At 35.5% G+C, this 16,619-nt stretch overlaps 1 protein-coding gene across 5 annotated transcripts in view; it reads left to right on the top strand.

The window, feature by feature from the left end:
• The window catches only part of LOC135073884 (glutamate-gated chloride channel), a 92,419-nt gene that overhangs the window by 65,732 nt on the left and 10,068 nt on the right, over window positions 1–16,619 (top strand). For 3 of the 5 annotated variants that reach the window (XM_063968118.1, XM_063968121.1, XM_063968120.1), the window contains exons 2-9: window positions 3,240–3,330; window positions 8,106–8,195; window positions 12,259–12,347; window positions 13,407–13,471; window positions 13,823–13,975; window positions 14,305–14,455; window positions 14,584–14,724; window positions 15,856–16,008. In XM_063968118.1, the coding sequence (XP_063824188.1) occupies window positions 8,116–8,195; window positions 12,259–12,347; window positions 13,407–13,471; window positions 13,823–13,975; window positions 14,305–14,455; window positions 14,584–14,724; window positions 15,856–16,008 (832 nt within the window). In that variant the 5' untranslated portion in view covers window positions 3,240–3,330; window positions 8,106–8,115. Of the gene's footprint in view, window positions 1–3,239; window positions 3,331–8,105; window positions 8,196–12,258; window positions 12,348–12,469; window positions 12,566–13,406; window positions 13,472–13,822; window positions 13,976–14,304; window positions 14,456–14,583; window positions 14,725–15,222; window positions 15,298–15,855; window positions 16,009–16,226; window positions 16,380–16,619 lie in introns of all 5 variants that reach the window. The other 2 variants (XM_063968117.1, XM_063968119.1) reach the window with 2 other exon arrangements.

The raw sequence follows: 16,619 nt of genomic DNA on the forward strand, positions 1-16,619 counted from the left end.
ATATCCTTGGACATTTTATACTACCGTTCTAGTCCCAAACTAACATAGTAACACCCAGACCCATCACAAAAATTAAAATTCATCATTTCAATTCCTGCCCGGCCGGGAATCGAACCCGGGACCTCTCGGCATAGTAGTCCATGCCGAACCACTACACCCAATGGCCGACATAGGTATAACACATGTGTTGTATTGTAGGTACAAATATTGGAAAAATTACATTATGTATTTAACAAATTACGGCCCATTCTAAAACCGTGAAAGTTCTGAAACATTGCTCGTAATATAATGCAACCAAATGAGACTACAAAGTGTAGTCTTCGCTTTAAGTTAATTACCACATTAACGATCGTCCCGGTTGATAAGCCGCGAATAAAACCCCAATTTGCATCAATTACGTACCACATAATTAAACTCAACAGTTACAAGCAAACTCTTTAATGCCATCCTCATAATCGTTCCTTTTATTATGATAAAGACGTTCCGTTTGGAAGAAGTTTCAATTATACAATTATGACATTTTCTTTACAGCTGTTTTCGTTAACAGGCTTCGTTTAGTAATATACGCGAATACTTACAAAAGGATATAATATTTGATTGTGCCGTGTGGTGACGGCAGAGTAGAATACATTTGTCACCAACCCCTACTCTTCCCGCGGGTGTCGTAAGAGGCGACTTAGGGACTACACATCAAACAGAGAACGGGCAGCAGCGCTCTCTGAAAAACATCAATCTTTTAAACTGCGATCTCCAACCCGCCTGCCAGGCGTGGGGATTATGGCAAAACCCTCCACTATAGTGGAGGAGGCTCATAGTCCAGTAGTGGACTGTAAAGGGCTGTTGATGATGAAGAAGATAAAGTGAGAAGCTTAATATACCTACTACATCATTATGTGCTAAAATACGAATAGACACACATAAAAATTAAATTGATCAATTAATTTTCAGGAAATCATTTTCAAATATTACGTGCAATCGTCGAATAAAACCGTGGCTTAAGTTAATGCAAAACAAATATTGCGTTATACGCGACAGCGAAAAATTTAAACGGAATATGATTTACAAAGATGATCTAGGCTCCCCTGGATTTACAGACAATCCTATATTAGCATAATCGTCTTAGCGGGAAGCTCTACAAACGAATAACATTGTTTTATTTTTTCACAAAGCCCTCTCAGTTGAGGACGGTATGAGCCTGCTTTCTTAATTTCCCATTTACTTTATGGATGCCTTTACAAAATTCAAGAAGGAAGACAATGCGAAAACAAGGCAAAAAAATTGACACATTAACACACTAAACAGAGCTTTAAAAAACAAAGAATAGAGAAAATAATCGCATTACTTATTATAAAAGGATAGATTTATTTGTTTGATGCTGAGAGGCATTAAGCAATTTAATTAAGTTATGGTACATTCAACAGCAAAGAGCACTCTCGTCTCATCAGTTCATTAAAATCACGTGATTTAAAGACATATGAGACAAAATTTACTGCGTTTCCCGGGCATGTTTTATTTCCAAATAAAACAAACATAATACAAGAAACGTCCCACGAGGGATTCGGATTAATTCGAAAAAAATGGCACGCAGTTCACAATTAAACTTGGGAGAGTGGCCGATGAAAAAAGGGTAATAAAGCTGTGAAAAGGTCGAGGAAACCGACAGTATTGTATATGGGCATTCAAAGTACAGACCTGAATTTTAAAAAGATCCTGAATCTTTGTTTGAATGGGGTATTAAATGTGTAACGTATAAAAAACGAAGTCTGCGAATTGCAGAAATTTTGGCTTAAATTTTTATTTCGCTCTTTTCAATTTTTTGATGTATTTTCTCATCAATAATCATATTGAATAAATTTTTTCATGTCAACCAACCTCAAAAAATTGTACATGACGTGGTAGTCTGGGAAAATAAATTCTGAACATTTTCCAGGAAAACTATTTGTTGACGCGTTAAAATATACGGGCGGTTACCTTAACATTGAATCTCAACAATGTAATGTAACATGATAACATTGTAACGCTAGAACTATTTTACGAACGTCTGTTTTTAATTTGACAATGACACTTGATATTTATGCGAGGACCGCAAGGCTGCGGCGGCGCTGTCTCCCCGTGGTACGCGTTCGTTACGAATGCCTAAAATACAAGCTCATTTACTAAATGTTGCGGATTCTAATATAGACTCAATATCCAAATTAGTGCTAGGGGGCGACGATTGTTAAGTCCTTTGTTCAAAACTAAAGGAGATTTATTTCATTGTTACTTTTTCATTGCATTTTATTAAATCTGGTCTCTTGCTGACAAAGTTCGGAGCAGGGAAGTCCGATCCTTGAAGGCAGTTTTCATAGAAAAATTAGTTCTCATTTGTAATTTTTAATATGAGTAAGTCCAATTTATATTAGGTATTTCAATTTGAAATTAATAGTTCAATTTTAAATACCTACGGAATAGATTCATCCCATCAAAAACAATACTTGTCAAAAAACCAAGTCTCGCAACTCAGTTGTTTTACGGTAAAAAGTTGTGAGATCCATGTAATACCAAGTCCAGGCCAGGAAATCTTTAACGTTTTACATAAATTATTGACTTGGCCATCGCACTAAATAATTTTATTTACACGTGTTTTTATGCGATGGCCAAGTCAATATATTAATACTTGTCAAAAAACCAAGTCTCGCAACTCAGTTGTTCTACGGTAAAAAGTTGTGAGATCCATGTAATACCAAGTCCAGGCCAGGAAATCTTTAACGTTTTACATAAATATATTGACTTGGCCATCGCATAAAAACACGTGTAAATAAAATTATTTAGTGCGATGGCCAAGTCAATAATTTATGTAAAACGTTAAAGATTTCCTGGGCACTGCCGTGCCCCCAGATTTATAAATTCATATTGACTTTAAACGACCATCTTGTTGTTATTGTTACAGCCATTTTGTAAAGCTTTATTCAAGAGTACGAGACGGTTATCATCCCCATTATTGTCTTCCTACTCTTTTTAATATTTAAAGAACAAGTCACTTAACTGACATCCTACCGTTATCTTATAAACGCTGAGGAATAAAATTCTTAGTTTAGCACAAACTAGGTACCTACCTACTTGTCAAGGTTCTATTTTATTGTTATGTATACTTTTTAAATTGTAAGTGCAATAAGTGAAAAGTGTTGCGTGTTTTTAGTATTTAAACGAAATGGCAAGGAAAGCTAGTTAGTAATTAGTATTTATGTGTCTTGTTACAGTTATTTGCTGCGATGTGGCGGGGACTACACACAGCGCAAGCCGGTTGACCATCTCTCCACATGCCGACAACACTCTGCAGTCAGCAGAAAGGTAACAACTTTTACTAATAAAGTACTTATCGAAAATCAAGTTAAACATTTCAAAAAGAAATGATCATTTCTATAGACTTCAAAGAGAAACACAAGGAAAAAAACTTAAAGAGGACTATTTATTCGGTGACAGTAAAATTGGCTTAAATTGCACTAGTTTTCTGAAAAAAAGGCACAAAGTACAGAGAATTCAACCTACAAACAATAATACTATATGATTAACTAGCTGACCCGGCGAACTTTGTTCCGCCTTAATGGCAATAAATAAGCAGACTTTTTTTTTATTTCGAACAGGATAAAAAGTATCCTATGTCCTTCTCCTGGCTCTAAACTACCTCCCTGACAATTTTCAGCTAAATCGGTTCAGCCGTTCTTGAGTTATAAGTGGAGTAACTAACACGACTTTCTTTTATATATATAGATAAGTAAGTCGAGGTTCAATTAACACGAAAATACCCGCTCACCACACCATGACTTAAGGCAAAAACACGCTCGAACCGCCCAGTCTTTCCGTAACAAATGGTTACAAATGAAACTAAGAATAAATGAACTTCGCCCCTAACACATATTTTCTGCTATCCATTGGTTGAGGGTAAAAATAAAGTGGGTCTTACAATTTACGCTTTGTTTTCCTACCGATTTTCATAACCATTCGGAACCGGGATCTAATTTCAATAAAACATGATGTAAAATTACTGATCTTCGATAGTGCAATAGGTAGGTAAGTACTTATCTAGTGAAGCGATCTTGATAAAGTAGTTCAATTTGGAGACGCGGACGACCTTTGAGAAATCGACCTTTGGTAATAGACAAAAAATAATCGTAAAAGACAACTTTTACAGGCTGGTGAGCTACCGAAAGAAAAAGAATGGAGAAAACACAACACAGGTCTCCTTAGAGAATAGAGAAAACCTTATAATAGCTCCTTCAAGTGCTTTTCATGGGAGTCTGCAGCAATATTAATTTCAGATTAATACTTATATGTATAAGATTAGATACTTAGTCGAGAAATAGTTGTAAAAGTAATCTGCTTTAAATAATACTTACTTCTATTTTAGCCCTAATTATGTTCTTTAATTTATGAAAGTTATATTAATGTAGGATGTGTGTTTGTGTTTTCATACATAATGTGCATATTTTATGTCAAAAGGTTTCAGGCGAAGGAAAGTTTCCAACCAATCCCGAAACAAGTACGTAATAATTAATCTATTGTTTCGCGATCCTGAGAGAAATCGTAATCAAAATTAAATATGCGGCATTGTCTTGCTAATGGTATTACTCAACCGTCCTTATAACTTCTGAAGAGAGATCCATGGGTTTGTTCTTGGTAAAGAGCCCATTGTCTAAAAGATAAGTCTGTCAATATTAATTGACTTTTTTTAGGTGGAACAACTCTAGTAGTCCCAAAAAGTGTACACGCACTCACAAAGTAATTAGTTGCGTCATACAATTTATATTGAAAGTGACATTTGGAAAAATTATTTATATGTAACCAAATTGTATGGTTTGTTTTCAGTAACCTAGGTAGCTAATGATTAAATTGTCCCAATTTCAGTTTATGGAAGTCTAATAAGCTCGTTTTAAAAGACCGATAGGCAAGAAAACATTTTACAAATGGTCTTTTAAATAAATCGTTGCCTTCACAAGGCCGGGCTGCACTTTAGCCAGAACAAATCGGCTGGCATTTGTTTAATCCCAGCGCCATCTGTCACGGGATTAGCTACCTTCGGGCACAATGAACAAAACTTCGGACATTTTCCAGTATCTGCCCAAATGCGGTGCTCGTAGATTGACTGACGTCTCTATCCGCTTCAATCTTGAACTGTGCGTCTAATAAGGTTCTGATAACGAACAAATGGAATGCTATTTACGACATCTAAGATACAACCTTTACACTGTGACTATAGGCAGGCCTCCGTCACTCGCCTATGCCGGCCGAGATAATTACCTACAGCGCGCGACAACTTCAAGTTGCAAATCAGTCAAGGCCGCCACGCGCCGTGACGCGCCTGAGAGCACACGCGTATTTCTATACACGCTCAGTCGAATATCGTCGCAATCAAGGTTTATTGTTCCAACAGCACTGTTATTCTTCTTTAATGGAAAATCGTAATATTTAGGAATAATAATTAACTGTAGTAATTGAAATAATTAATAAAAACTACACTTTAAATAATTTTGAAATACTTATGACAAAAAACTGTAGCACGAAAATTATTTAGCTAATAAAAACATTAACTTTACTTCACCGTGTCTATTTTCCGACACTACACCTTTTAAAACTGTGTGTCCAATTTCAAATTATCGCAACACTGAAGTTTATTAATAGGTACTTAAGAGATTATAAAAAAACCACTAGATTAAAGTTAACCAATCGTAAATACAATAAATGATTCTTGAAATTAAGTTTTTATTTATTTTAATTTGCTTATTCAACCCTGACGCTTGAGCTGTGAGGTAGATCAATTCTGAACACAAAAAAATTGCGGTCTTGTGAGCGTAGTGTAAGGTGCGATTTCGAATGCACCATGTGCGTTGGATATTTTGCATTATTATTATTACCGTTAAAATGTCGGCATCTGATCCTACACAAAGGAGTGCAATTTCTGTTGCTACTATTATGTATTCTGTGCTATAGGTAAGTTACTGTTTGAAAATAATAATGATGATTTGATTTGACATTTGAACGATTAATTATTATACCTACATAATATTTTATCCATGTCAGACAAAAGAAAATCAACTAGGTTCTAATGCGGTTGGTTTAGATTAAAGTTATTATTCCAAAATCGAATTCATTAACATAGCAAAACAAACAGTTGCGAAAGGTGGAGGTGACGAACACGTTAACAAAAACATTCAGCAACAAATTGAAGAGACGCCATCAATGATTCGCATAATATGTGAGCAATCCGCAGCAGTCTCCCCATTGACGTCATACCATATTTGAAAGTAGGTCACGTATTCAATTCCACGGTAACCGCGAAAAAATAATAATATCACGGAAAGTGTCGGCCTTGCCGCACGCCACTCGGAACACTGCGCCTTGCATGATGCCTATGCGGGTAACATTCACGTACAAATTATGCATTTAACGTTATTAATGTTTTAATGTCAAATAGATGCAAGCAGTAAAAGTTTTTTGTATTGTACCATCTAATCACGCCCATATAATACATAACGTACCTACCGCACGGTATAAAAGGACATGCAATGGATGCAGAATATAAATAGCCATACCTACTTATACAGGGAAATGCTAACAGAAGCATAAAACTCTACTTAAAGGTAATTTTACGTTTTATTGCATACTATTTCAATTCATTTTACATACAATTACTGTTTCTGATAAGGTTTTATGGTCAAAATTCTTAGAAAAATTGCCGCATTCTTGCTTGTAAAGTAAAGATTTTATTGTATTAACAGAACCACAGCAGCAATTCGCAATAAAATAGTTTGTCGTAACAATATTGTCGCGAGTCACGGGGTTAGACAAAAGTTTGTATCGCCATTTTACAGCCGGCAGAACTTTGGTCGGGGATTACGTTCCACGGCGTGGCAGAGCCGGCTTACAGTCCGCACTCGCTTTACACCTACCGCCGTTTCGGAAAATGCTTTTCTTTGAGAAAACACAATATCATATTGTTTTTCCTGAAAACTTTTGACATTATGCTCATTAATTTTAAGTAGAGGTTGCAAATTCGATCCTTTCAGAATATTTTATTACATACTTGCATTGTTCTGGGTGTTTTTAATGTAGAATTTGTGAATTTTTAATCCACAATAGGTACTTTGGTTTAACCTGGTATCCGGCACTGCGTTAAATATGAAAGATTAGGTTACATTATTTATTTTAATTCAAAACCATCAGGCAATTAATATTGTTTGTTTGACCACTTTTTATTAATAGGTAAGTGGAGTTAGAAAACACAAAAAAAGCCTCAATTCACCATCATTAATTATTATCCATCACATTCGATTGACTTTAGTTATTAATTAGTAAAATAGGTAAGTAATAAGCTACCTTAGTATATTATAGAATCTTGTATAAAGTGTAGGCAATGAAGTAAAGCCGAGTCTGCGTAACTACAAAACTTGTCTAAAAATGAAATGATATTGTCCTATAGATTGAAGACGCTTATTTGTATCCTTTAAAGTAGGTATTAAACGCACACTCAAGTCATAAAAAAAGTTACAGCTACCAACGTTGACGGCGTAAAACTCGTGTACAAACTTTATGAACACTTCGACGTTATCCTACCAGTTTACTTCTATTTTAGGAGAATAATGTGTAAACATGGGCACGCATGTTATATCTACAGCCACATAAAATTGTTTCCACGTCAGTAGAAAAATTGTTCCCATACAAATAACAGCTTTATCATGTGTAGAGGGAAATACCTCCTAGGCCTTGAAAAGAATGTATTTACATCCAGGGGATTGGATTGGACGTATATCCAGGGCTTCACTGCTTAGAGATACTTTACTAGGTGGCACGCTCAAATAATAACTAGGTGATTTTACCATTGCATTGACTTCACTGACGTTTAGAGTTGCTATAGTGAAATAATGTCTTATAATAAAGGAAAGTGACCCGCTCCGGCTTTGCTCTACATAATTGTGTACTTAGAAGAGACATGACAACTGGAATATTGTACTTTCCAAAAGGTGAAATACTGTTTCAATCAAATAGAATACAGTGGTCCCGTAAATTACCCTTTACGTGCCCAACTCTCGCTCTCCATTAGTGCCTATAGATTAAATTTATTTTTCCAGATGTCCTAATATGGGTTGGTCATGCGTGGTGGCACGCGCCGTGACCTGCTTCCTCATGCTCACCCGGGTGTCCGCATTGACATCCGACATGTAAGTAATAATATGTCTCATTTGTATGTTTAAAATAATAATTTGTGCTATAAAAATCTCCAATAATCCCACTAACCTCTCCAAGTAAGCTAAATTAAATACACATACTTACATACATAGGATTACGAGATTTTCTTAACCTAAAGAAACACGGGATCAAATTCCGTCCTGCAACGGTCTCAAACCTCTTATCGAAAAATTCAATCATTCTCTACAAATGGATGTCTAGAAATCCCCTTTTGACGGGAATTGACGGGACTGCGACACGGGATAAGCAAGGATGAGCCGGCGGAGACAGAGACACCTGTCCGAAGTGTTTTTAACCACGATACTTCGAAATAGTCACAAGTAGATTGCTGAAAATAACTCTGTAAGAACCAGCTTTGAACTTTCCTAAGCTTCTGTTACCTAGTTTTGATTTTGGAAATTTTAAAATAAAGCTAATAAGGGATCTTACTCTATAAGAGTTTACATAAAGTACCTTCATGAATTTATGATAGCCAGATTATACGACAACATTTAACAGCCAAGAAGGAAAAATTTATGTCACAGTTTTTACAATGTGCTTGTTAGGTAACTATGTTTATGGCCCCTGGAACTTATACTCGTTATCACTTATACGTTACATTCATGTAGAGGAAACGAGAGTCACCATTACCTTATTTTTAATAAAATTTCTTACCTTCAAAATAGACATTTGCTGCTCATGAAGTGCTTACCCAGCATTAATGAAGTAGAACTCATCATACCTTGTGAAGAGGAGACCACTCCTTCGGCACATTTCTGCCCCTATTAAGCAATATGTGTCATTGGCTGTATGGGTACTTCTCATTTACACTCAAATTTGATGGTCACACAGTAATAGTTCATAAACGGTATAAGTTAGAACAACAACTTTGAAATCAGATGATAAAATATCTATTTAGCTACATACAAAATAAATTTTATCGTAATAGAAGCAAAAATAATACGAAAAAATCACATGAAACGATAAAAAACGGGGTCATTTTTCGCGTTCTCATCGTGTCACACCTTCGGTTGCAATGAAACATTTGGTTACTGCATTCACAATTTTCATTCAATTTGTGTGTATCATATACTAAAATCATCGTAATTAAATATACTTTCCACACAACAGTCAAAAAAATATCTTCTTATAATTATTTTGAATTGAGAAAGCGAAATACGTTGGTCACACGATTTTAGGTACCTAAAATTTTGAGTAATAATACAAAATTGCCGTTAAACCGAACACCAGCAACCAATCACAGCATTCTATTCGGTTAACGTCAGTCGCGCTTCGACCATTGGGAAGGTGAGATAGGTCGATCGTCGCTCCGCGAAAAAAATACGTAACTTTTTGTGATTATCCATAGACATACCGTCGCTTGCTTGAACAATATTTTCTACCTCTAAAATTTAAACAATTTAATTGAAACTTTGCCATTGAAAACTCAACATGTTAGACTTATTTGTGTAGTATTCAACTTGAACCGTTAAATTCAAATTTAAGGATAATTCATAAAAAACTAAAATTTTCGTCACCTTCGTGGCATCACCTTCGTGGTGTTTTATACACGAAGGTGATTTTAGGCCACGAAAGTGATTTCTTGCTTTGGTTTATTTTAAAATATAGTGACTGGTGTTTATGTTTTTACAATATTTTAATAACTAATAAATTATACATGGTTGGTAGAGATCAGTACATCAATAAATAAATAAGGGCCTCGTATTTTTGTTGTCTGTCTGTATGTATGTCTGTATATGTGACTGTGTAGGTATCTGTTTGTAAGATAAATTTAATCTGAAGTTTGAGTTATAAAAGATTGGAATAAAAAATATTTTTGAAAAACAAGCTTTTAATGCGCTAAAAAGAATAAAATAAAATATAAATTGTTTCAAACCCATCAACTTATTACTTTACTCAATTTATATGACTAAAAGCTAATCGCGAGATTTACTTGTGCAAATGAGGAGAGTGCAACCCACAGGTTGAAAAACACTGATCTAGGCCAACGTACTCTTTAAGACGAATTAAATGAGCCCAAAGTCAACGGGGCTGTGTCGCTTTATTGCGGAGTTCCTATGGCCACCTTCCACTCCATCATCAGACTGGTTAACATATAAGTAGGATTGAAGTCATACTCGATGAGGTAGTGTCGTTTCAGTGCGGATTTCCTATGGCCACCTTCCGGCTTCATCATCAGACCCCGGTTACCTTAAAGGATGGAAGTTCTCATCAATACAAATCAAATGAGCCCAAACTCTATGGGGTTATGTCGTTTTATTGCTGAGCTCCTATGGCTACCTTCCAGCTCCATGTCATCATAATATTGCATTGTCATCCGACTTACACATGCATGAAAAATTTCAGCTCAATGGGAAACCGGGAAGTTGGTCAATTTTAAGTTGCAAGATTTGCCTACACCAGACATGTGAAAGTAAATAAAAGCTTGCAATAATAATAAAATACGAGGCCCTCTGGCCAAAATAAAAAATATATTTTTGTTGAGGGACTGATAATCAGTAAGAGTTCTTTTTTATTGAGGTACTGATAATCCGTTTTTTGCTTCTTTAGCATTTCAGAATGCCACCAGTGTCACCCTTAAAACCAATTGCGTAGAATCTTGTAACTTAGTAGATCAGTTAATCGGTAAAATTGTATCTTGTATTTAAGTAGGTACCTATTTATATTATGTTATTGCTATTTATCTATGAAAATAAGACAAAATATGTGTTATATAAACACTTAAGAGTCATTTACAGTAGTAAAGTTTGAAAAAAATATTGCTGTGAAATACAGAATCACTTTCGTGGCATCAAAAAATTCAAAACGTTAAAGCTTCCAAACGAGACTCACTATTTGACTGATTTACTGAGAATACAATCTTCACATCAAGCGCTACAATTTTTGTTTACAAAAAGTTCAAATAAGTTAGAAATAAAATTCGCCACGAAGGTGACGATGAGAACCGTGGCGATGAGAAATACCCGTATACTAATTAATAAGTAAGAGTGAATATGAGTGTGACGGGCGTCGAACCGGAGCTAATTCGCTATCCGGTGCGCAGCCACCGAACCGTGCGCCCCGGTTATAGACCCTCCGGACAAAATAGCCGGTAAACAATCTACAGGCAGCATATATGACGATCCACTGTTTATTTACACGTACTACTTGTATGATTCACCTGAAACACTGTACACCTGTAACTGTACACCTGTCATAAATGTTAATTCGTCTTACTTTGCTGCATCCATAAGTTAGAATTACGAATAGGTACCTCACAATGTTGCTCAACTTGCACAATTAAATAAACTTGTAATTCATCTACAAAAAGACAAAGGGAAAGGAGATGAGGACTCTATTCTAATTGTACTTTATTCAAGCTACAACAGAACTTAAAACAGGAAAACCTTAAAGTGTCCTATACATAACTGTCAAATATAAAACATCTTCAAATTGGTTCATAACAGTCGATAACAATAGTGAGTATTGTTATAAGACCAAACAACCGCAAATATTGTTACCTCCAAACATCTGCAAACGCAATACTAAGTTTGACATGACTAACTTTGCGTCGATTCCCGCCTCGATAACTCGAGCACACTTCGGGAACCGCTGATTGAATCTGTTATATCATTTACCAATTCAACAGACGGCTTGTAGACTAGTTTCGCCCTCAATGTTTGCACCGCGCATGCAACAGCGAGTTAGTTCATTCAAAGTGCAAAGCTAATCAAGATTTGCTGCTATATGTTCTGACATAACAATATTTTCCATGCCAGAAAACATCGCATAATTTCCTTTGTTCTATGTGGCCATATAGAGAATCTCTGTTGTAGTATAAGTGCTAATCTAAAATCAATACCAAGTCTGCCGTTCGGTCTGAGTTTGCATACGGTTAATTTGCTATGATATACGACGTTGATAAATTATTCCTAATTTCTAGTGCGTTTGCTTAAATAGCTCTCGCAAACAGAAAGCTCTACCAAAAGTAGGGTGGAATTTTGTATTGTCTTTCTGTAAAAAAATATTAAAACGTTTACTGCTTTTATTTTTCAGCTTCGCAGCGGGAAAATCGGACAAAGAGATACTGGATAACCTACTGAAAAATTCTCGCTATGACAAAAGACTGCTCCCACCAGTAGATGGTAAATATGAGATGTGTTTCAATATTTTTTGCTCGCTTGCGTGTCGTGTGCATTTTATTTTAGTTGAAAAATTAATTATGAGGTAAATGGAGAAGACTTTAAAGGTCGATATAATATTGCAGATCCGGAATTCTGTTGTGGTCTAACATCACCTAACGACTCTCTGGCACAAAATAGGGTCGGGCTGTCTTCGCTACGGCCACGCTCGCACAACCGCGGTGCGTTGTGTTCTATGTTTATGAAAAGAGAAATCCCTACTTTCCACTTAGCATTATTATATAAGCATACCCTAGCGTCTTTGTGTTGTACTGCAACCGACTCTATGCACGCAACTCCGAGTGTTTAGGTTTCTTTATCTCACGCAATGTAGATCTTTCGCTTATACCTTAATGTATACTCGTACCTGTTTATTTATTTGTACCTTAGTTATATTTTTATTTATGCACTTCGTGTTGATGTTTTATAGCTGTAGTCTACATAACACATTATATCCTCACTTTTCAAAATTAAACAACCAAAATAAGAAATATTGTAAACCATAGTATCCATATTTTACATATCGATAAGTATCTAATTTACCTAATTTTATTTGGTACTGGTCGTATTTATCTACTTTGTTTTATCATATTTATGTAATATTAGTAACATTTAAGTATCATATTGTTTTAACTCGATGATTTTCTCTTTTCACAAACATCAAACACAAATCAGATTTGTTATCCCTTTGAATTGAAAAAAAAGTAATTCTGCATTAATTTTTTCTTGCTGCAACATATTGCGGTTCTTTGAAATTACTTTTTATTATGCTTACTTCAGCATCATTATTTTCTCATATTAATTTATCTTATTACCTTCTGATATAAAATGAGTATTACACGTGACCTAATACAAACAAATATAATCTTTGAAAATTATCAAATGTGTGTTCAATATTTCTAACACCACTATAAATATGTCTACCTATTGGCACTTTCTAGTCTACCAGCATGCTCTAAATGTGTCTGTGTTTGATAATAGCTTTACATGTACGAAATTATCTAAGGTTTCTGTCGTTTTCAGGTGTCCTCACCGTAAATGTTAGCGTGCTACTTCTTAGTTTAGCATCTCCTGACGAATCTAGTCTTGTAAGTTATCCTATCTTCTTATAATCAGATATTAGGCTATACCATTGGTTAACTTTAACAACAAGAATAAGTACCTACCTATCCCCTAAATCTTGAACTGTCCATTCGTATTGAATGCGTTAAGAGTAATCCCAATCATGCTTACCTTAGATCATCAAAATTACATCATCCACAGTAGGTACGAGTAAACTTTTTCATATTGGTCAATTCTTATATGGGAGAGTTTGTTTCTAATAACTTATTACATACTAAAGTTCATGAGATTAGCGGATTTTGATAAAAAATCAGTGGTACAGCCTAAATTTGTATCTTTAATGTAAACAGCTATTAGCAAGGTCATTGTTCTTCCAGAAATACGAAGTAGAGTTCCTCCTACAGCAGCAGTGGTACGACCCACGGCTGCGGTACTCGAACCAGTCGCAGTACGAGTACTTGAACGCCATCCACCATCACGAGGATATCTGGTTGCCGGATACTTATTTCATCATGCATGGGGACTTTAAGGTCTGTGGGCTGAGTGTGAGTTTACATCAAAGTAATATCAGAGTAAGCTTTCGACGCTCTAAATTTTGAGATGAATTCCACTCCTTCGACACTCCCTAAAAATCAACCAGTTCACAATATAAAACAACGTCACATACACAAATATATTTTTCAAACACAAATTACCTACATTGTTTACAAACAAGAATTCTCTATCTGTTAAAGCAATGTATGAAAAATAAAGAAATCTGATAAAAGAAAACTCTTTTTAACAGTACAAAAAGGTTCCAGGCGGTCAACTTTTGTTTTCGTTTTTCCTCGATCTCTATCATAATAATTTTATATTTCAGGATCCAATAATTCCCATGCACTTCGCATTGCGTATTTACCGCAATGGCACAATAAATTACCTGATGCGACGGCATCTAATACTGTCCTGTCAGGGGAGGCTCAACATCTTTCCATTTGACGACCCGTTGTGTTCATTTGCCTTAGAAAGTAGTAAGTAGTATTAATAATTTGTACCTTATTTATACATATACCCAAAGATCTAATCAAGCTTATTAGGCAAGCAAAGTTCATTAAGTCCGGAAGTCAGATGAACTAACGAAATGTTGATTTGATTGCAGTATCGTACGAACAATCTGCTATTACCTACGTGTGGAAAAATGATGAAGACACTCTTCGGAAGTCACCTTCGTTGACGACGCTCAACGCCTACCTCATCCAGAACCAGACCATTCCCTGCCCCATCAAAGCTAGCTGGAGAGGTAAAATGCGAAGTCTTTTCTAAACATCATTCTACAACATACAACATTGCTTCTCGTTAAAAAATATCTTTATTTAAAAACATTTATTCAATATGTAGACTAGTCTCCTAAAATCCTTCTCTTTTGTTACAAGCACATCCTATACTTTGCACAAGAAGGGATCAGAGATATTTTAGTAATCGTATCGAAATTCTGATTAACTCTTTTCAGCTTGGTCTTGATTTATGTAAAAGGTTATATATTTTACAATTTTCTTTTGTGTATCATGGAAAAAGACGTAGAAGCTTTATAGTGTTTGTTGTGTAACATTATGATGGTTTGATTATTTAGGACATAGCTAGAATTACGCATGTTCATTGTATTATCATTAGTTCATGTCATATTTTTGTACGTAACACTGAAAATGATGTGACACTAAAACTTAGAACCGTACATATTTTTTGTAAAGTTTCTTAAAAAGTCTAGAAAGTAAGAGTTTGTTAACGTCTTTGCAAGCAGCTGATGGTATGTCACTTTACGAAGACGATGAAGAGCTGACATGTAACCTTTGCCAGAGGCGATTTGAGGAGCAAGGTACTTGAGTCGCACCGGACGATACACCAGTCTATCCGGTGTTATCGTATTTGCCGTATATTTTCCGCTTATGTGTGAGTAAATGCGTTTGTGTTTCAACTGAGTGATTGATGTACAATACTGCGGAAGGTAAAGACTTGTATTTTACAACTCCATCACAACCACTCATAAGCCATTTGTGTTTAGTCCACTTTTTCATCTATCTCATGCATGAAAATCTTTGTGAAGCACGTGTTAAAGTACCTACATAGTCCGCTCTCTTGTCATTTGAAGATGTTCATTGTCGCTAGACATGTTGACGAACGCATAAAAACACAACACGCATTACTCATGCATTTAGGATTACTAGTAGTCCTTTATTAATTTGTATTCTTTTTAGAAATGTATTTTACAAGGCCTCTGAATAGAGTTATTTGGAATTTTAGCATTGCCTTTACCCAACACCCCGCCGAGAAGACATCATATTTTATATTGTTTGAACAAAATACAACTATGAGTCTTTTAGTGTATCGCGTTGTATGGTGTTCAAATTGTATTCTAAATGTGTTAACTTCGCAGGTAACTACAGCTGTCTAAAGGTCGACCTAATCTTTACTAGAGACCGAGCGTTCTACTTTACGACAGTATTTATCCCTGGAATAATACTGGTGACTTCCTCCTTCATCACGTTTTGGCTGGAGTGGAACGCAGTGCCAGCCCGTTCCATGATAGGTAAAAACACGGCTGGCGAATGGGAATGCCCTCGGTCTTGCAACACTTCTTTTTCTCTCTATTGGTACATGTGGCTGCGGCTGTCAATACTACACGCTATGTTCCTTTTGCAGGGTACGCTTGTCGTTGGCAATGTAAATAGTTATGGATGGCCAACGACTCACGAACGCCTAGTTTCATTCATATGTTATTTTTAGATATTGCTTATTTATTTTTAGGTAATTACAGCTGCCTCAAAGTGGATCTCATCTTCACGCGGGATAGATCATTTTACTTCACCACAGTTTTCATTCCGGGCATCATTTTGGTGACTTCATCGTTTATAACTTTTTGGCTGGAATGGAATGCAGTGCCTGCTAGAGTAATGATAGGTTGGTGTATAGCTTATAGCTGCTTTTTATCCATCGTACTAATTTACTTTTTAGTATTTATAAACTTTTTTTGCCAGATAGGTGTCTTTCAACTAAAATAATAACTATATAAACGTAATAGGCATATGAATGCTTAAATTTTTCTTAGGTGTTGTAAGCACAAATCTAATATCAATGTACCTATTTATAATGATTTATGCCGCTTTTATTGCACGAATTACGTCATCGTGCTTCCTTTAA

This window comes from Ostrinia nubilalis, chromosome 8 (genome assembly GCF_963855985.1).
Source record: "Ostrinia nubilalis chromosome 8, ilOstNubi1.1, whole genome shotgun sequence".
NCBI lineage: Eukaryota > Metazoa > Arthropoda > Insecta > Lepidoptera > Crambidae > Ostrinia > Ostrinia nubilalis.